This window comes from Saccoglossus kowalevskii, chromosome 12, assembly GCF_978046115.1.
Source record: "Saccoglossus kowalevskii chromosome 12, keSacKowa6.1, whole genome shotgun sequence".
NCBI classification, from domain to species: Eukaryota; Metazoa; Hemichordata; class Enteropneusta; family Harrimaniidae; genus Saccoglossus; species Saccoglossus kowalevskii.
Window position 1 is genome coordinate 32905640 of NC_140652.1, and position 22194 is coordinate 32927833.

At 36.5% G+C, this 22194-nt stretch overlaps 1 protein-coding gene and 1 long non-coding RNA gene across 3 annotated transcripts in view; both read left to right on the plus strand.

Moving 5' to 3' along the window:
* The window catches only part of LOC144355665 (uncharacterized), a 49345-nt gene extending 37305 nt beyond the window's left edge, over positions 1 to 12040 (plus strand). For both annotated transcript variants that reach the window (XR_014931266.1, XR_014931268.1), the window contains one exon: positions 11199 to 12040. This is a non-coding gene — a long non-coding RNA (uncharacterized LOC144355665). The remainder of the gene's footprint in view (positions 1 to 11198) is intronic.
* A 6427-nt stretch (positions 12041 to 18467) lies between these two features.
* LOC144344670 (uncharacterized) lies at positions 18468 to 21529 on the plus strand. The gene is made up of 2 exons (XM_078006552.2): positions 18468 to 19121; positions 19686 to 21529. Exons 1-2 carry the CDS (start codon positions 18599 to 18601, stop codon positions 20855 to 20857), a joined length of 1695 nt encoding a protein of 564 aa, XP_077862678.2. The 5' UTR covers positions 18468 to 18598; the 3' UTR covers positions 20858 to 21529.
* The last annotated feature ends 665 nt before the right edge of the window (positions 21530 to 22194 follow it).

The window sequence follows — 22194 nt, forward strand, 5'->3', positions numbered from 1 at the left end:
GGTCCTAGTCACGAGATAGGATGGTCCTATTCATGAGATAAGATGGTCTTAGTCATGTGATAAGGTGGTCCTAGTCATGAGATAAGATGATTCTAGACATGAGATATGATGGTCCTAGTTATGAGATAAGATGGTTCTAGTCATGTGATAAGGTGGTCCTAGTCATGAGATAAGATGATCCTAGACATGAAATAGGATGGTCTTAGTCATGAGATAAGATGGTCCTAGACATGAGATAGGATGGTCTTAGTCATGAGATAAGGTGGTCCTAGTCATGAGATAAGATGGTCCTAGACATGAGATAGGATGGTCTTAGTCATGAGATAAGGTGGTCCTAGTCATGAGATAAGATGGTCCGAGTCACAAGATAAGATGGTCTTAGTCATGAAATTGGATGGTCCTAGTCATGAGATAAGATGGTCCTAGACATGAGATAAGATGGTCTTAGTCATGAGATAAGATGGTCTTAGTCATGAAATAGGATGGTCCTAGTCATGAAATAGCATGGTCCTAGTCATGAGATAGGATCATGGTCCTAGTCATGAGATAAGATGGTCCAAGTCATGAGATAAGGTGGTTCTAGTCATGAGATAAGATGGTTCTAGTCACAAGATAAGATGGTCCTAGTCACGAGATAGGATCATGGTCTTAGTCATGAGATAAGATGGTCCTAGTCATGAGATAATATGGTCCTAGTCATGAGGTAGGATGGTACTTGTTATGAGTTAAGATGGTTCTAGTCATGTGATAAGGTGGTTCTAGTCATAAGATGATCCTAGACATGAGATAAGATGGTCCTAGTTACGAGATAAGATGGTTCTAGTCATGAGATAGGATGGTCCTAGTCACGAGATAAGATGGTCCTAGTCATGAGATAAGATGGTCCTAGTCATGAGATAAGATGGTTCTAGTCATGAGGTAGGATGGTACTTGTTATGAGTTAAGATGGTTCTACTCATGTGATAAGGTGGTCCTAGTCATGAGATAAGATGATCCTAGACATGAGATAAGATGGTCCTAGTTACGAGATAAGATGGTTCTAGTCATTAGATAGGATGGTCCTAGTCACGAGATAAGATGGTCCTGGTCATGAGATAGGATGGTCCTAGTCACAAGATAAGATGGTCCTAGTCACGAGATAAGATGGTCCTAGACATGAGATAAGATGGTCTTAGTCATGTGATAAGGTGGTCCTAGTCATGAGATAAGATGATTCTAGACATGAGATATGATGGTCCTAGTTATGAGATAAGATGGTTCTAGTCATGTGATAAGGTGGTCCTAGTCATGAGATAAGATGATCCTAGACATGAGATAAGATGGTCCTAGTTACGAGATAAGATGGTCCTAGTCACGAGATAAGATCGTCTTAGTCACGAGATAAGATGGTCCTAGACATGAGATAAGATGGTCCTAGTTGTGAGATAAGATGGTTCTAGTCATGTGATAAGGTGGTTCTAGTCGTGAGATAAGATGGTCCTAGTCATGAGATAAGATGGTTCTAGTCATGAGATAAGATGGTCCTAGTCACGAGATAAGATGGTCCTAGACGAGAGATAAGATGGTCTTAGTCATGTGATAAGGTGGTCCTAGTCATGAGATAAGATGATTCTAGACATGAGATATGATGGTCCTAGTTATGAGATAAGATGGTTCTAGTCATGTGATAAGGTGGTCCTAGTCATGAGATAAGATGATCCTAGACATGAGATAAGATGGTCCTAGTTACGAGATAAGATGGTTCTAGTCATGAGATAGGATGGTCCTAGTTACGAGATAAGATGGTTCTAGTCATGAGATAAGATGGTCCTAGTTATGAGATAAGATGGTCCTAGTTATGAGATAAGATGGTTCTAGTCATGTGATAAGGTGGTCCTAGTCACGAGGTAAGATGGTCCTAGTCACGAGATAAGATGGTCCTAGTCACAAGATAGGATGGTCCTAGTCACGAGATAAAATGGTCCTAGTCACGAGATAAGGTGGTCCTAGTCATGAGATAAGATGGTCCTAGTTATGAGATAAGATGGTCCTAGTCATGAGATTAGATGGTCGTAGACATGAGATAAGATGGTCTTAGTCATGTGATAAGGTGGTCCTAGTCATGAGATAAGATGATCCTAGACATGAGATAAGATGGTCCTAGTTACGAGATAAGATGGTTCTAGTCATGAGATAGGATGGTCCTAGTCACGAGATAAGATGGTCCTAGTCATGAGATAAGATGGTCCTAGTCATGAGATAAGATGGTCCTAGTCACGAGATAAGATGGTCCTAGACATGAGATAAGATGGTCTTAGTCATGTGATAAGGTGGGCCTAGTCATGAGATAAGATGATCCTAGACATGAGATAAGATGGTCCTAGTTACGAGATAAGATGGTTTTAGTCATGAGATAGGATGGTCCTAGTCACGAGATAAGATGGTCCTAGTCACAAGATATGGTCGTCCTCATCATGAGATAAGATGATCCTAGTCATGAGATAAGATGATTCTAATCATGTGATTGGATGGTCCTAGTCATGAAATAGGATGGTCCTAGTCATGAAATAGGATGGTCCTAGTCATGAGAGAAGATGGTTCTAGACATGAGATAGGATGGTCCAAGTCGTGAGATAAGATGGTCCTAGACATGAGATAGGATGGTCCAAGTCGTGAGATAAGGTGGTCCAAGTCGTGAGATAAGGTGGTCCTCGTCATGAGATAAGATGGTTCTAGTCACGAGATAAGATGGTCCGAGTCACAAGATAAGATGGTCCGAGTCACAAGATAAGATGGTCTTAGTCATGAGATAAGATGGTCAGAGTTACAAGATAAGATGGTCCTAGTCATGAGATAGGATCATGGTCCTAGTCATGAGATAAGATGGTCCAAGTCGTGAGATAAGATGGTCCTAGTCATGAGATAAGATGGTCCTAGTCACAAGATAAGATGGTTCTAGTCACAAGATAAGATGGTCCGAGTCATAAGATAAGATGGTCTTAGTCATGAGATAGGATCATGGTCCTAGTCATGAGATAAGATGGTCCAAGTCGTGAGATAAGATGGTATTAGTCACAAGATAAGATGGTCTTAGTCATGAGATAGGATCATGGTCCTAGTCATGAGATAAGATGGTCCAAGTCATGAGATAAGATCGTCTTAGTCACGAGATAAGATGGTCCTAGACATGAGATAAGATGGTCTTAGTCATGTGATAAGGTGGTCCTAGTCATGAGATAAGATGATTCTAGACATGAGATATGATGGTCCTAGTTATGAGATAAGATGGTTCTAGTCATGTGATAAGGTGGTTCTAGTCGTGAGATAAGATGGTCCTAGTCATGAGATAAGATGGTTCTAGTCATGAGATAAGATGGTCCTAGTCACGAGATAAGATGGTCCTAGACACGAGATAAGATGGTCTTAGTCATGTGATAAGGTGGTCCTAGTCATGAGATAAGATGATTCTAGACATGAGATATGATGGTCCTAGTTATGAGATAAGATGGTTCTAGTCATGTGATAAGGTGGTCCTAGTCATGAGATAAGATGATTCTAGACATGAGATAAGATGGTCCTAGTTACGAAATAAGATGGTTCTAGTCATGAGATAGGATGGTCCTAGTTACGAGATAAGATGGTCCTAGTCATGAGATAAGATGGTTCTAGTCATGTGATAAGGTGGTCCTAGTCACGAGATAAGATGGTCCTAGTCACGAGATAAGATGGTCCTAGTCACAAGATAGGATGGTCCTAGTCACGAGATAAAATGGTCCTAGTCACGAGATAAGGTGGTCCTAGTCATGAGATAAGATGGTCCTAGTTATGAGATAAGATGGTCCTAGTCACGAGATAAGATGGTCGTAGACATGAGATAAGATGGTCTTAGTCATGTGATAAGGTGGTCCTAGTCATGAGATAAGATGATCCTAGACATGAGATAAGATGGTCCTAGTTACGAGATAAGATAGTTCTAGTCATGAGATAGCATGGTCCTAGTCACGAGATAAGATGGTCCTAGTCATTAGATAAGATGGTCCTAGTCATGAGATAAGATGGTCCTAGTCACAAGATAAGATGGTCCTAGACATGAGATAAGATGGTCTTAGTCATGTGATAAGGTGGGCCTAGTCATGAGATAAGATGATCCTAGACATGAGATAAGATGGTCCTAGTTACGAGATAAGATGGTTCTAGTCATGAGATAGGATGGTCCTAGTCACGAGATAAGATGGTCCTAGTCATGAGATAAGATGGTCCTAGTCACAAGATAAGATGGTCCTAGTCACAAGATAAGGTCGTCCTCATCATGAGATAAGATGATCCTAGTCATGAGATAAGATGATTCTAATCATGTGTTTGGATGGTCCTAGTCATGAAATAGGATGGTCCTAGTCATGAGATAAGATGGTCCTAGTCACGAGATAAGGTGGTTCTAGTCATGAGATAAGGTGGTTCTAGTCATGAGAGAAGATGGTTCTAGACATGAGATAGGATGGTCCAAGTCGTGAGATAAGGTGGTCCTCGTCATGAGATAAGATGGTCCTAGTCACGAGATAAGATGGTTCTAGTCACAAGATAAGATGGTCTTAGTCATGAGATAAGATGGTCCGAGTCACAAGATAAGATGGTTCTAGTCACAAGATAAGATGGTCTGAGTCACAAGATAAGATGGTCTTAGTCATGAGATAAGATGGTCCGAGTCACAAGATAAGATGGTCTTAGTCATGAAATAGCATGGTTCTAGTGATGAAAAAGCATGGTTCTAGTCGTGAGATAAGATGGTCCTGGTCAATATATCTAAATTCTGTTGATACTAGACCAGCCAATTATTCACTTTCAATTACTAACTTTGCTTTTGATGCACATTACTTTATTTTTTGCATGAATAACATTTCCCATTAACAATGAATTATTTACTTGTACAAAGTTGGATAAAGTTTTATAAGACATTTTATTGGTTATTCTGGAAAGTTGGCAAACACCAAGTATAAAAATCAGCTTGATGGATGCATACACCAAACAATTGTTTTAAATTTCCCTTTTAGCATAGTGTTTTTTTGGTTTGGCAAATTTATAGCTTCCATAGTTATCCGTGTAAGAGCCCAGGGTCCTGAACATGGGAAATTACCAAAAAATAGGGGTGGGCCTATGCCCGGACATCCCCTGCAAACTAAATACCAAAGAAAGAATTATTATGTCTAAATTTAGAACAAGTACTGATAACCACAATTTAGAAAGGAAGGCATACCCAGCCAAAGACACCCTTAGAAAATAGAATTTGTAAACAATGCTCGCTAAATAAGATTCAAGATGAATTACACATTTACTACTTTGCCCTAAATATCAATTAGACCGCCAAAAAATTCTGACAGATATTGAATTCCCAGATAAAATCACCAATTCATTCCAGAAACTTGTATATCTACCTAAATATATAGATGAGGAAATGATCAAAAGCATTGGAAGTTTTGTAAACAGGTACTTCACAGCGCGAAATGAAATTACATAATTTTCTTTTAATGCTACTTGTACATGTACCGGTACTACTTTTTAGCTCCGCTGTCGACTTTGCCGAGCGGAGCTTATTATATGAGTGATTGTCCGTCGCCGTCCGTCGTTCGTGTCAATGTTTTACTTTTTCAACTTTTTCTTGATAACTACAAGCCTGAATGCTTTGATACTTGGTGTATATGTACCTTGGGTAGACCTCTCTTAGGTTTGTTCATTTCATGATGATATCTTGAATTCTCTAATTTTGATGAATATTTTTGGTAAAAAGTGATATTTTCCACTTCTTGTTGAAAACCGCAAGTCTGATTGTTTTGATACTATACATATTGTTCATTTTCTAATGATATCTTCTGTTCTTTAATTGAAATGTGCATTGATAACAGCGGAGCTATCTCAGCTGAGATATTTATTGACAGTTGATAGAAATGTTCTTTTTGAAAGATGCAATAAAATATTACTACATGTATATTATAACTAGATGGTGGCAACCATGGATATCAACCGTGTATGACATGTGATCATATTCCTATGTTGAGAACTGTATGACAGGGATGTGTAGCCATTACATTATAGTCATTAAGATTAACGTTCTTTACTTCAGTATTTTTTGAATAATTAATTTATGCGTGCACGACAATTTTTATTGAGTTTTGGACCATCATTGCATTACATATTGTACGTTTCAATTTCAAAGTACAATATTGTTTTACTGTAGTTTTCTGCAAAAAATCCTGAATATTTAATGTAAGATTAATTAAAACAGAAGGAGCGAATACAGATGTAAAAATAAATTGCAACTTGTGTGTTTCAATTTCAAATATTGTTTCCCTGTAGTCTTCTGCTGAAAAGGTTCTTCCGCATTCTGTGATTCCAAGAATTCTCTTTCCATTGGATGCAAACAGTGAGAACCAAACCCAAGTATACGTTACATAAGGGCAAAACTCCAACACTGATTGTTAATTCCTGTGATTGTATTTTGGTTCCATTCAAACTAAAGTGAAATGCCTATTCATGTTGGAATGTGATCTTTATAATTATGTTTGTCTAATAAACACAGAGTATCATCAAAGCGTAACAATCAGTACCAACCTGCAATGGTATGTAAATATCGCATACATTCAAATAAACAATAGACAAGTGAAGGTCGAAAGTTATGCTCCTACATGCTTCGACTGAATAGAAAATAGAAAGTTTTTTGATCAAGTGCAGCATGGAAACACAGTTTCCAACAATTGTATTTGTGGTCATTGGATGAAACAAGACGTGACTATGCATATTTACTTGAACTGGAGATTGAGGTCTCTCTCACCTTAATCACCTTAATCAGTCTGCAGTGAATTCTTGTCACGGAAAAAAGTCAACAATTACACTGGTTCCAAACAAAAGGGACTTGAAAGATTCAATCAAGCCTAGGCATTGTCTGGTAGTAATTTGGAATTTTAAATTTGTAGAATCTGTTTAAAATCCTAAAGTTTATTAAGCATTGCTGTGTGTGGGGAGGTATGTGCTGGAATTCAAACGTACACCACATGTGGTCTGCTCCCCCATACATCTTATCAACCTCTTGTCCTTTTTCAAACATTTCTTAAGCTTAAGGTGTTTCTGTGTTTACAAGGTATCGTGTCTAAGAGAAACACAATTCAATTGTACATTTCTATGGTAACCACCTGTTACAACTTGTCAGTGGTACCTATTACGGCTTTCACCACTTTATCCGGCGTGAGGCGTGGGCAGCAGATCTTTTAAGTTAATTGTTCAATTCAGGCAGCAGCTAGTGCTTGTATTATTTCAATTTAAAAAAAAAAAGTAATTATGGTAAATAATGATAATCTCAATCTGATTAAAATCTGATGTAGTGTACGGGCTTTAATTATTTTGGCTATAAACTTGTTTTAATTTTTTTACTTTTGTTATTAATGTATTTTTATTTTATTATTTTACTTTGATTTTGTGTTATTTTTAATTCCGCCCTACCTACATCTGATCCGACGCCTATGTAAGTCCCGTTCAATCTCGCGTAAATAACAGCCAATCACAGCCCCCCTTTTATACAGGTGGTCGGTTGCTTACTTTTCATAGTAGCGTTACTCTACGGGCAATCTTTCTGTACATTATATTTTGCCCACTTGAATAAACCATTAATAGAAAATTGCTAGTATATTTTTATTTACAAAAGAAATTCCACAGCATTTTACATTTTTTGTCATTACATTGAATACTTTTTTCACTTCCAACAAATGTGTACACTTCCTGATACATCTTTGCCAGCCAAGGTTCGTTCATTCAGTCATTGCTTTAACTTTACACCAAAAACTGAGCATAATTATCTAGAATAGAAGCAAAACAATAAGTAAATCGTAATGATTAGAACACTGTAAACAGCTATAGTAAACAATCCAAACTGATTTTAAATTGTATAACGGTCACCGGCCCACGGCATCGACGCAGAAAATTGGAGCAAAAAAAAATATTTCCTGATCAATTGCGAGTGTTCCAAATAAAAAATATTTTATCCCAGTCCAAATCAGCTCAATTACTTTAATAAAGAGTTATTGTATAATGTACAAAATGTTGATACAATTTGATGAATATTTACAGCTACGGCTTCAATACTGTAGACGATTTTGACCCCATCGTCAACAAAACATCACCCGTCTCCAGGACGAGCGACTGGAAAAAGACACCGGTGTTCGGTCGAACCGGTGGAAACAAAATCGTCACTCCCAGAATAACTACGCAAAATAACGATCTAAACTCGAACCATTCGAGCCACAATATTAACATAAAAATGACTTTCGTTGCATTTGACAATGATAAACTTACCGAAAAGCCGTGTTATTTTCGGTCGCTAACGTCGGTATAATCCGCCATTTTATTTGAGTGTATTTGCCACCTGAATCTGCCCGGTGACGTCATCATGTGCACTATAGAAGGAGGTCTGTGATTCGTTGACTAAAATCGTCGATAGTGGGTCTCGTTGAAATCTCGTTACATAGGCATCGAGTCAGATGTAGGTAGGGCAGAATTAAAAAAATCACAAAATCAAAATCAAAGTAAAATAATAAAATAAAAAGGCATTAATAACAAAAGTAATAACAAATTTAAATAAGTTTATAGCCAAAATAATTAAAGCCCGTACACTACATCAGATTTTAATCAGATTGTGATAATCTGTAACAAACACAGAACGAGTTGATCATGTAAATAACGTTTCAATAATAATAAATTGCAGTTTCAGAAGTACTCAAATTCTAGTTGTGTAATATTATTGTCATATACAGAGGAATACAATGTGTTATGTACATAACTATTATAATTATATGTCACCGTAACACCATAAGTTACAGCATGCTGTAATTTTTGCAGTATTGAACTGGGTATTTGCATCATAACTATTAGTCCAATATATTAGGAAATGCGAATTCAATGATTACGCATGTAAGCATCCTGTGAAAATAAAAACAAACATGGCAGCCCCCAGGGTTTGATCGGACACCGCACAAAGAAGTTCGCTAAATCTATTCTAAACTTTTTTGATTTCAGCATTCCCATGATGTATTCTTGGGAGGAAAAGATGTATTAGTAAGGTCAATACGAAGTATGTTCTCAGACAGTACACTGTTGCATCAACCTTTGCTGCACGCTGGTTGATACTCTCACAGTACTGTCTTTGTGCATACTTTACTGTATCCTCGAAATAACCTCATATTATTAAAAATATCATAACTATGTTTCAATTATGATTACAGAATTACAGTCATTTGTATAAAAATATATAGTTAGGCTTCCGCTATGAATCAAATAGTTTTTGCCACATCAGCAAATACTACATTATTTTTATGAGCCAAGTTCAAACTTGGTTAACCACTTCAAAAATTGAGAGAAATTAAAAATAACTTATTTGTCAGATTTGAGTATATTATTTGAGTTTACTATTACCCACATGCCAGTATATGTATATTGAGATTGATTAGTAATTCTGTTTCATTTTACCATTACATGATTACCTAATTTGCATAATTAATTATTTTTCAGCTTTTGATATTTCAAGTAGTAAGCATTACATTTCATTAAAACTTGGTACATAGATACCCAAGGACTATGCAGAGACCTTATTAGTTTCAGGGTAAATAAATGTGCATATTAATAACCCAGTTTGCATAATTAATCGATTTTTCAACTCAAGTACTAATCATTACATTTCAATGAAACTTTGTATATGGATGCTATTAGACACTAGACACACCTAATTAATTGTTGGTTAAAATCTGTACATATTAATTATCTAATTTGCATAATTAACCAATTCTAAGCTATCACACTGATATCTAAAGTACGATACTAATTATTCCATTTCAATGAAACTTAGTACAAAGATGCTCTAGGACAATGTACAAACCTGATTAGTTTGGGATTAAAATCTGTTCATATTGATTCCTAATTAGCATAATAATACATAATTTTTTGGTTCTAATCACATTTCAATAAAACTTGGTACATAGATGGTCTGTTACTTTGCACAGACCTAATTAGTTTTACACTGAAATCTGTTCATATTAATTTTCTGATTTGCATAATTGGTTTTCAGTTTTCAATATTTCAAGTACAAGTAATTTCGAATTATTTTTAATGTGTCTCCAATACTCTCAGCACATGTGAGTTCTTCCTAAGCTTTCTTTGACTGTGTACTGTATTTTGTGTAGTTGTTACCACCTCCTAGTTGAAGAAAACATACTTTCAAGTACACTGGTGTTTGGTAACTGAATCCATTGAAATGTACGGTTTTGATGTCAATTATGAATTGTGTGCAAACAGTCTATAAGATTAAATTACTGTTTGTAGTGCAGATATGTAGAAACCTGATTCTGAAATATTTTAACAAATTCAAACAAGAGATAACCTATACCAGTATTCTGTAATATTCTGTAATCTGTTCTAAAGGTGTAAATTCATATATTTTTGTTGGGTTTTAATTTCGCTATTTTCGTGAAATAGTACAATCCGCTAAATGAAATCCACATGAACATTTTAAATAACAATAGAACTTATTGTGTTCCTGCCAATATTCGTGAACACAAAACCCAGTGAAAAAAACGAAAACATCAAAATAGTGAAATTAAACATCATTGAAAATACATGGTTTTACAGTACCGGTAGGTGTTTGAAGGTAATTGTTGAAAGTTATCAAACTACAGAGGGCGCTCTTGTCAAGACATTGTCCATCTACAATTAGTATGTGGTAGTGATGATTGTATGTTGATATTATTGACATGTGCTACTCACATGAAGCTAATTCATTCATTGATTTGATATAATATCATATTGAATCTATCTCACATTTGTTCAATGCAAATTTCAATCCTCATATTCCCAGTATGTCACTGTAATATAGTACATTGTCTAGTATTATATTGGAACAATGTTTGATCTACAATTTTTAAATTAGGAACTATTTTGTGGCAGGTTACATTGAGATGAAATAGCCACCGTTCTCAGCTCACTGGAATACCAATGAGAGAATGGATTGTTTCCATGTGTTCATATGCCTGGCTGAAACATTGATCCGAAATGTTGGTTTATTGACTGTAATCTTATACATTCTACCATAATCAAAATTGTAATTCTGAAGGTGATATGTTGTTGGGATTTTCACTTCATGAATTGTGCATTATGAATAATCATTTGTTTTCTTTATTGTCTTCTAGGTCATGATTGATGGGAAGACTACACCTTGTGTCAAAGGTCATGGTTGATGGGAAGATGGCACATTGTGTCAAAGGTCATGGTTGATGGGAAGATTGCATTGTGTCAAAGGTCATAGTTGATGAAAAGACTGCACCCTGTGTCAAAGGTCATGGTTGATGGGAAGACTGCACCTTGTGTCAAAGGTTGTGGTTGATGGGAAGACTGCACCTTGTGTCAAAGGTCATGGTTGGTGAAAAGACTGCACCTTGTGTCAAAGGTCATGGTTGATGGGAAGGCTGCACCTTGTCAAAGGTTGATGGGAAGATTGCACCTTGTGTCAAATGTCATGCCATGGTCGATGAAAAGACTGCACCTTGTGTCAAAGGTCATGGTTGATGAAAAGTCTGCACTTTGTGTCAAGGGTCGTTGTTGATGAAAAGACTGCACCTTGTGTCAAAGGTCATGGTTGATGAGAAAAGTCCAGCTTGTGTCAATGGTTGTAGTTGCTGAATGAATATATTATGTTTGAGGTTGTGGTAGCTGATGTATAGATAAATTGGGAATGTTTTTATATAGGGTAGAAGACAACTCCATATCAGTTAAGAGTTAGATAAGCTATATCATTAAATGGGCTAGAGCGAAGTGATTGAAGTGAGAAGCAAATTATGGGATAGAGAATGAGAATGGATAACAATGATATAAAAAGAACAATAGAATAGGTCAGATAGGAATATCAACATATCAGATTAGGTGCAAGGTTTGAATGGGATGAAGGCATGCATTGGTTGAGGTAGGCAAAAATTAATTTTATATAATGTTAATGGTGCTTTTATTTTAAATAAATACTTATATTTCTCTGAAATGTGTTTACTTTGTTGAGTTATTTTTTCCAGACTAAACTAAAATAGTGTTGTTAACTATCTATGGGTCATTACATCACTAGCATAATGTAAATTTAGGTCACAATGCTGTGTGTCACTAATCATGAAATAATTAGTATCCCCTGGTGCTTAGTCTTTTTCACAAAACGAAACGAAACTAAATGAAACCCTAATCCTAATCCTAACCCTAACCCTAACCTTAAATTTTGAATGACTTCAAACATCACCACGTCACAGAAATAAATGTGTTGAGAATATTTAGTTTCCACCTCTTCTCCACCTACTTTGCAGCTTGATTCATTTGTGTTGACATGACGTGACAGCCATTTTGTCATTGTTGAACACTGATGACGCTATTCATTTCGTGTTTTGCAGTGTGAAATTTTCTTAAGATATTATTAGGCCAATGAAAAAAAATGCGAGTTAGGGTTTCGTTTTGTAGGGTTTCGTTTCATTTCGTGGAAAAGACTAAACCATCCCCTGGTTTTTTGGATATACTGGTTACCAACCTTCATCCATTCATCCATCTGTCCATCCGTCTGTCTGTCTGTACATCCTTACGTTTGTGCAAAATTGCAGAGACATTCAAACAGTGTTGTATTGAAGACTTTGCACACTAGATCTGATCAACATATTTAATGACCCTATACGGTCATGTGAGCTCATTAAAAATGCATATCTGGAACACCATTGCAGATATAGATGTTCAACTAGTGCTTATATTAAAGATGCCGGGGAGTCTGCCATCCCTTCTTCAACACCAAGCCACAATCCTTTCTTCATCAATTTCTAGTTCTGGTTCCCATAACTCTGGGTTATGAAAATTTGAATGAGACGTGCATGGGGTAGATGTTCTCTTAACCAACATCCCTTTAACTATTTTTAAGAATGTTTAAAGGGCGGTGATCGCCACATAGCGTTTGTTTGAATTTCAAATAAACAAACAATGTATTTTACACGCGTTGTGTACGTCGCTGTGAGTCCCATATCGAACAGGATGCGGAATGACTGCTACGTCTATTTAAATCATTGTATTTTATTAATCTGTATTCATTGCTGTTAACCTAAATGTTTAGGGAATTGGAAAACTTTTATTTTGAGTATTTGATTGAATTAATGAATGCTGGCATTTGCAGAATATTGTTTAATCATACACGAATGTTTTTATCAAGATGCAGTGTCAAAAAATTATTGAAATATGCTTTTAAAGTATTTGGACGAGGAAATACAACAACTAGAATTCCTGTAGTGCAGATTTCTTTATTTCTTTATGTGCTATTGAAAATAATATTGCAAGGATTTTGTTCAGGTTGCAAATCACTGAACTAACATTTTGGGTTAAAAATATCTTCCGTGCATGGTATTTGCTGAGAAGCATTCTATATTGGTTGTGTCAGTTATCAAATTGACCCAATTATGAACAATGCTATTTTCTTGTATGATCTGAATAAATTACATATGTAGAATGATAAATGAGTGATTATTTGTTTATCAATTGTATCTGTGTCTGCTTAGAGGAGGGCGTTAGCTATACTGGGAACCGTAATGTGGGTCATTTTGTCATACTGTAAAATACCTTATTTTCGCTTGGAATTTATTTTCACTATTTTCGTTGAAGGAATGATTCAGTGAAAATAAAATTTGTATATTTTACATTCAGTGAAAATAAATTCACTACAAAACACCCAAAATGTTTTTTCAGCGAAAATTAATTCCAGGTAAAATAAAGTATTCTACAGTACAGCCGGTACTGCAAACTGAGAATGTTGCATAGCATGTGGTCTTGTGTACTGTAATGGCAACCCAGTTATTGGAAACAAGAATTGTAATTGCATATTACAGAGTATGACATGGTAGGAGTATGAGTAAATCTTCTGCTGAGCATGCAGTCGCTGGGCTGGCATGGCTTGTTAGCTTGTGTATATATCTAGTATTGTCGCTTCGGATATAAACACAACATACATAAAACGTAAATTGCAATTGACCTCACTTGAAGACTACACGCTTTCTATCATGCTAAACTGGTCACCAAATTTAACAACTGTTTATGGCCTTTATACTGTACCGTAAAATCTGTTTTAGAAGCCGCATCCCTAATAGAAGTCACACCCATTCTTTTTGAATAATTGTGAACCAAAAATTCATCATTTCTCATATGTGTAGATGCTCTAATAGAAGCCGCATTCCCTCTGTTGCATTGTATCATTTTAATACAAGCCGCAGCTTCTAATACAGATTTTACAGTAGTTTGAATGAACGTAGACAAGTCTCAATAGGTTTTGATTGTATACAGCGCCACGAGTGGCTGTTCCCAGCTCCATGCGTCAAGCTATGGTGGGTCAAATGTCATGAATCACTTTAGTAGTTCGGAATTTAGCATAATCTGCAACAGATATTTTGGTGTTTATGATAATTCACTGGACAGACAATCACATAATACTAATTCTCTCTCTTCAAGTGAAATCCCTTAATTCACCATATCAGCATCTGGAGAGATTGAATCTATTAGTCTAAAGTGTTTTGGGAAACCCTCTCTATTTGATAATGTGACAAACTGTGAACCCCTACTTACAGCTGTCTAGTATTCTCTGCGGCGGACATCTGGGCATTTCCATCGCCTGGCAACCATCATGGTGAAAACAAAGGCCGAAAACTCTCAGAAACGGTACTTTGGGATGGTTGTTGTAACGAGATTACCCCTATGTGTGCAACATGTATAAATTTGGTTGTACAGGATTACAATGTTGAGTTTGGGTTATTTTTTCTAATTTAGCCGTTTTCACTGGCCCTTCGACCAGTGTCCCACAGCAGCTCGCGCAGAGCCCATGAACGGTACAGTGGTGTGCGTTTTGTGACGAAGCTATGCCCAAGGATATGCACAACTAAGCAATGTAATTTACTGTGTATGCTGTATTGTACAAGAACACAAATGTACACATCACAATTAAGTTGATGAACATTATGTTGTTTATAGAAATAATTTATTATTTCATTAGAAAAAATATTGCTTATTTCATGTGTGGTGAGCATCACTCTTTCATCATTAGTTTTATATGACCCTGACATTTACATCCTGGATCATTCCAACCATAATTCTGATCCTTATCTAAGTGTTGATAAGTGCCGAGACCCTTGGATACCGTTAATCTAAGCGTTGCTATGTATTGGTTTTTTATTGTACAGCTAAACTCTTAGGTTTGTTGTATTTATTTGTCATTTTAGGTAAAAAATGCTAGTTCGACTTCTTCTTGAACACTACCAACCCAATTGCTTTGGTACATAATTTTTGTGAACAATTTGATTGATGAAGTTAAGTTGAAAACCAGAACTATACATTTTGTCTTATGGGTGTGCATTGATCTCAATGTTCTTGTTGGAAAGCGGGGCTATTTCGGCCGCTGGGTCCCTTGCTTATTGTGCATTGTGGAATGTGTCAAGCTTCCAAAAAACAAAACATTGTTCAAAGTGGTCTATAGGTGGCGCTCATTACAGTTTGCATTACAATAAATAATAATTGCCCATCATGCAATGGTGATTTAGAATACACGACAATGGGTATGTTTCAAATGTAAACATTTTATTGTAAATTGAAGTATATACATAAAACAATTTCATCTCAACTAGTTCCAATTTGTCTGCAACTGAATGGCCATAACTTGATATTGTATATACCGATAGATAAGACAAATTGTTGACGTCTAATCGTTTTGGCATCAAACTTGCGCATGTTCCCGTATATACATGTACGTACCGGTAATTCAAAACACAAATGCTGTAATGTTTGATATCGCAGTCGGTGGATGTCGTAGACGCCCTTGTATTGTTGTCCTCTTTGAGCTGGTTTGATTGCGATGGTGCGTAGTGTTTGATATGGGACCCTTGCGACTATCAACACGTATACACAATTTAAACGCCCACTGTACGAAGATCATCGCCGTTTGAACATCCTTCTCTGAGATCAATTGTCATCTTTGAAAACATACCATTGTTTACTCGTCACAGTTAAATATCGGATCATCCTTCTAATCAAAGTCCTACTAAAGTTCATTTCAATTACCACAAAAGTCACACACACAAAAAAAATCTGGGTAAAGGTATGAACATTTGTTGCGAAAATGTGTCCCTGCTGGTAAAATAGATAAATTAAAAAACTATTCGTCGATTAAAATATGACTTTATACAGATATTCTGATTAAACAAAATATGTGAAAAAACTCGAATTCTGGAATAAGTAACTAAGTTATAAAAGAACACATAGCACTGACGATGTCAAAAATAGTGAACTGCTGTGTACTGATCACGTGACAATGCTGTGCGCATACCCGCAACATGCCTTCGCCAGGGAAGGAGACAATTCACGTTGCCAGACCGAGGATATAGGGATTGTGTATGAAGTGCGCCACCAGTGTTCAAGTTGCATATCTTCGGTTAGTTGTCATTAATCGAATTCGTGACTTGCGTGGTAATTAATGTTTATTTCAAAAATTAACTACTGTTCGCCTGACCTGCGTATAAATGTTATAATATCCCTGGTACACCATCAATGCCTTAGCGTGTATCAACTAAACGAGTAGTAAGTAGCCTACGCTCAGATTACTATTCCCCGTAGTTGTACACAACTGTTGGTTGTATGTACTATTAAACTACTACTGTAAAAGGATTAATTATTCACTGGGTTTTAATTTAGCTTTTTTCGCTGGCGCTAAATTAAAACCCACTAAATATGTAAACACATTATCTAAATGATACAACCATGAATTTAAAACCCACTGAATATGCCTGAAATGGTAAATCAGCGAAATTTAAACCCAGTGAAATTAGTAATTTTACAGTATGAAACGTGCTGATGACGTTAGTTTTTTTTTGTCGCGATTGACGAACTTAACAGGTTTCATCAAAGAATGCTATAAACACTAGTATGGCACTGCACAATGACAAGAATGTCCGCGGCCTTGCTGTCCCTGTCCTTTATTTACTTGAGTTCTGTTTCTGTCTTGAAAACACATCAATTAATGTAATGAACATTTACGATGAATGCCATTATTACCGTGCCACTGCTTCTGAAACACAATTATATATTTTCCTTAAGACTAATAACATTTATTTTAAAATAAGATCTATTTTATTTTATTTTATTTTATTTTTAGGAGAAATTGATAAATGTATATGATCCCATTACATAAAATTAATAAAAGGAAAATGGTAATAAACATAAGTATGTACGACACATTTCTATGGAGATCACTGTCAGGTTTTACTTCATTGTTTAGAATTTTAGACACAGAACACTAAAATCGAAAGTTTCGGAAGGTTTTGAAGCGTAATTTGTTGTAGGCTAAATCGAGAAAGTCTGCAACAATATTAATGTTTTTATAATAATAATTAAAAATAATTCAGTATAGAAATAACAACTGTTATTATTTGACTGGATATATAATTTGTATGTGTGAAAACCTTCTGGCCAATTAAAATTGTAATTACTAAATGTAGACGCACCACCCCGCGTGCTGTAATATGTTGTTTTGAAATACTAGATGACCTGGCGGTGAATGTATGCATGGGAACTGTGTTAGCATTTGACCTTTAAAGCAACACGCAGGACATTCCAAGCACGTCATTAACACTGAAGTTTGAGTACACGGGGAGTTGTATAGTCTGACCGAGTTAGAGTTTCTTATGAGTTAGCAGTGATAGGAAATAGGGGATACAGTCAAATGTACTCACTTTTCACCGTGGTCAAATTACCGTATTAGACTGGGCGAACAAGCAGTGCAATTTTAATGTCAATTGCGTTATTTCGCAATATTTTTTCAGAACGAAATATATTGAAAATAGGACCATCTAGTTACATCACAGTGATCCCTGGAACTATAATCAACTGTACAACCATACTGTAAGTACGCCCAGTCGGTATGCGGGTGAGGGGTGGGGAGGGTCATAAGCTGGTATCGAATGTATAAAAATAGACAATGGATGAAGGCTCCAGCGATGTCACATTTGTGACATCACAGACGATATAGGAAAGTCTCAAATACAAACTTTTTGAAATTTCTACTGACGCCGCTGTGGTTCGATGTAGTCCACAACTTTAACTGTGCTGGAAAAAACGTACGAAGCGCTCAATCTGTTTGGTTTCCATGAACAATTCTACTAATATAGGTAAAAATACAGAAAGATGTTGGTCAATATACAGCCTTGGTATATTGAGACCCTGGACTCCCGGTTATTAAATGATCGCATGACAATCCTGAGAATGATTGCGGATTTGACGCACAACTCATATCGTCGTACGTGTGTTTACTTATTAAGAGCACACACTATTGGTATTATTGACATTCTCAGAGATACGAACCATAACTCTAACTCTAACCGTTAACTCATTCCATAAACGTACCCTTGTAATAATCGATGCGGTTGGATAATTTTGACATAAGGCGCTGTTTTGTCTCTCAATTTGACCTTTATGTTGTTCCAGAACCAAAGTGTCGTGGGATATTGATGGAAACTTAAATCAGAATCGGAATTGGAATATTGTGAGCATGGAGTCACTTAAGCTAATATTTATCTTAATGTTAACGATGGTGATGGTGGAAGGAGGGAAGAAATCGCGTAAACTGGAGGCCGCTTTGCAATGCGCAAACCAAACTCGTCCTTGCGAAATAGAAGATTCTTGTACGTACGCTTTCGTTTTGCCATCCAAGGAAGGGACAACTTGCGAAGGACTAAAGCAGACTATCACCACGATTCACCAAAGTGGAATTGAAGAGTGTGCCATCAAACTTGAAGAACATGAAATGAAACTAGCCGTACTAATTGAATTCAAAAACGAGAACGAATATCAACAGAGGAAACAACTTCGTCGTTTGCAACGAGGACAGGGGCAATGGGAGGAAGAACTACGGCGTCATCAGCAGATGATAGACGATCAAAATAAAGAAATCATGTTACTAAGGAGTAATGACGTAAAACAACAAAAAGAATTAGACAGACAAAATATGAAAATCAGTGAACTTGAAGAAATTGTGAATAATATCAAAAGCAGTCCGGGAGTCGTTTATGCTGGTAAGTTTATTGTTTTATATATATATATATATAAAGGTTAACTGAAAGAGGCAATGTAGGTAACTTTAAATATATCTTACATGTTTGAATTAATTTTGTTCCATATTGCATTGATATGATTTTCACACAAATATCTCCCGTACTCTGAGCAATATTTTTTGACGAACTGATGAAATCTCGTAGTAGGCGTGAGCTTGGATTTATCTTTACATACATGTAATTGAAATGCAGACACACTAGTGTTTCATGCATTTATTATTATAATTATTATTATTATTATTATAATTATTATTATTATTATTATTATTATTATTATTATTATTATTATTATTATTATTATTATTATTATTATTATTATTATTATTATTATTATTATTATTATTATAATTATTATTATTATAATTATTATTATTATTATTATTATTATTATTATTATTGTTGTTGTTGTTATAATTATTATTATTATTATTATTATTATTATTATTATTATTATTATTATTATTATTATTATTATTATTGTTGTTGTTGTTGTGTATTTAAATGTACTTAATGATTCTTACTTAGGCTCACAACCGACTGTCCCAGCACCCGTACAGCGGTCGACGACAGTAGAGCAGTTTTCAGCCACAACAGCCAGTTTTACCACAGAGCCAATCAACGATGATATCCAGCTTCAGAAAATATTAGACATCTCAAGTTATGTTAAATCTATACGAAGCTTTGTAAGTTTTGAAATAGACTGTGTTCACTACATAGCGACCACTGATTTCAACGGCACTGTCATACACACAGTGGGGAACACCACGCTCTCATTTTACCAGAAGATAGGCGGCAAACCGCCTGATAATGTTGAATTCAATACGCTGGACTTCTTTAAAATCGGTGAGGATAAATTCCTCGTTCTTACGAACTGTGACCAAGGCAGCCACTGTATTTACAAGTGGGTGAATGGGTCATTCATAAATTTCCAGACAATTGTTTTAGATGGGATTCTTTCATGGAAAATCCACTATTTCAACGCTGACACCCTGATTGGAACGCGACACTTCCTTGCAATAGCGAGCTACTCGAAATACGACACAAGAGTGTATTCTTATAATTATGATATCAGCAGCGCCATCTACGTTTGGAACGGCCAGCTGTTTGTGCAATTTCAAACCATCCCGACAAGCGGAGCGCGTGGCGTCACCAGCGTCGTCATCGGGAAGCGAGTATATCTCTGTTTTGCTAATAGCTGGTCTGGCAAAGTATGGCCCAGGTATAATGTCCAATCGGAGATTTTTAGACTAAGTTTAGACGGTTCTTATTTCTCTCCGTATCAGAAACTTCCATATGCAGGTGGGTCATCGTCTGTCACAGCGTTTTATTTTACTGGAAATATCTATCTGATGGACATCCTTTGGCAGAGTGCCGATGGTTCATTGTTGGCCGACTCCCCTCTCTATATATGGGATACAACATCCGAGATGTTCGTTTCTAGGCAACGCATCCCTACTAACAACGGTAGAATGTTGTGCACGTTCACTCTGAAAAACCAGCTCTATTTCATAGTTGTCAATAGTGGAAACGGACTTGATGACCAGGTTGATTCCATCGTGTACGTTACCATGGGAACTGCGGGGGAATTTGCAGAGCACCAGAGAGTTGTTACCAAGAGTGGTAAAAATTGTGCTGTTTTTCAGAAAGACGGAATGAGAAATCTTCTTTTTCTTGATAATGTTATTTATTCTTTTTGATTTCGTTTAATGGTAGCCGGGATAATAATAATATGTATCATATAAAAACTGACCATTTCAGCGAAATATGAGAATTATGATAGTGATCAACGAACCGGGCACTAAGGTAACGAGTGAAAAGGAAAGATCGTTATGCTAAGCACAGTCCCTCAACACTGTGGGACTGTGTGCTAAGTGAGGGCGCCAGCTCAATTTGCACGTTCTTAAGAATCCTCGGGGGCGGACATCCGAGCATTTTCTACCGCCTGGCAACCCTCGCGGTGAAAACAAAGACCAAAAACTCGCAGAAAACGATACTTTGCGATGGTTGTTGAGAGTCCCCTGAACAGTGTAACAAGATTAGCCCTACGTGTGTAACATATATGAATTTGGTTGTTCAGAATTACTTCAAAGTTGAGTTTGTGTTGTTTTCTCGAGTTTTCACCGGCTCCACCGGCGTTCCACAGCAGCGCGCACAAAGCCCGTAGAAATACGTGGTACAGTGGTGCGCGTCTTAGCAACGTGGAACGTCCGTGACGTAGCTCCGCCCCCGAGGATACTACACCCTATGAAAGCATTAAAGTACTGTGTTTTAATTTAACTCACGACACTGGGTCATATTGTGTATTATTAGTCATTTTATTGAAAATGAAACCCAAATAAGACGTTGCCATAAACAAATATTGCAATAAAGTGTGACGGGGCTTATACAATCGATCATTTTCCGCGCGAGAAACAAAGGTCATAGCATCGTAGTGGCGTCAAACATTGCGTGGGATTCGACAAACGCAAAAGTATTTTGGGGACATTTCCATGCTTAATAATGTGCTGTGTACACATTTGATGATGGGCAATTTCGATGATGTATTGGTATTCGAAAGCAATATTCCTCTGTCGAAGATCGGACGGTCGATGTGAGCTACGAAATAAAGAAATTCGAATTCAAAATCAAATTCGACGTTCGGCGCGCGTCTTTCATGCAACTCGCGAGATCTCGCATTTGAACGGAAAATTACCTATTGTTTTTTCGGCATACTGTTGTTTGTTTATTTGTTCGTCTACAAGCAGAATAACTGGAAAAGTTATAAATGGATTCTCATAACATTTTCAGGAGAATGTTGGTAGAGATTTGGACCCAGTTGCCATGGGAAGATTCTCATTCCGAAGTTAAAGATGAATTCGCATGATGAAATTTCTTTTGTCGCAAACCAATCGATTAAGTTTTCAGAATCAGACCAGGTTGCTATAGAAGCGAAAATTCAGGGAATAAATTGTCATAACTCAGAAGTTATTGAGTTATTGATTGAATCTCGAGTCTTCAAGAAGGGTTGCCAACCAATTAGATTTTGGCATAGATG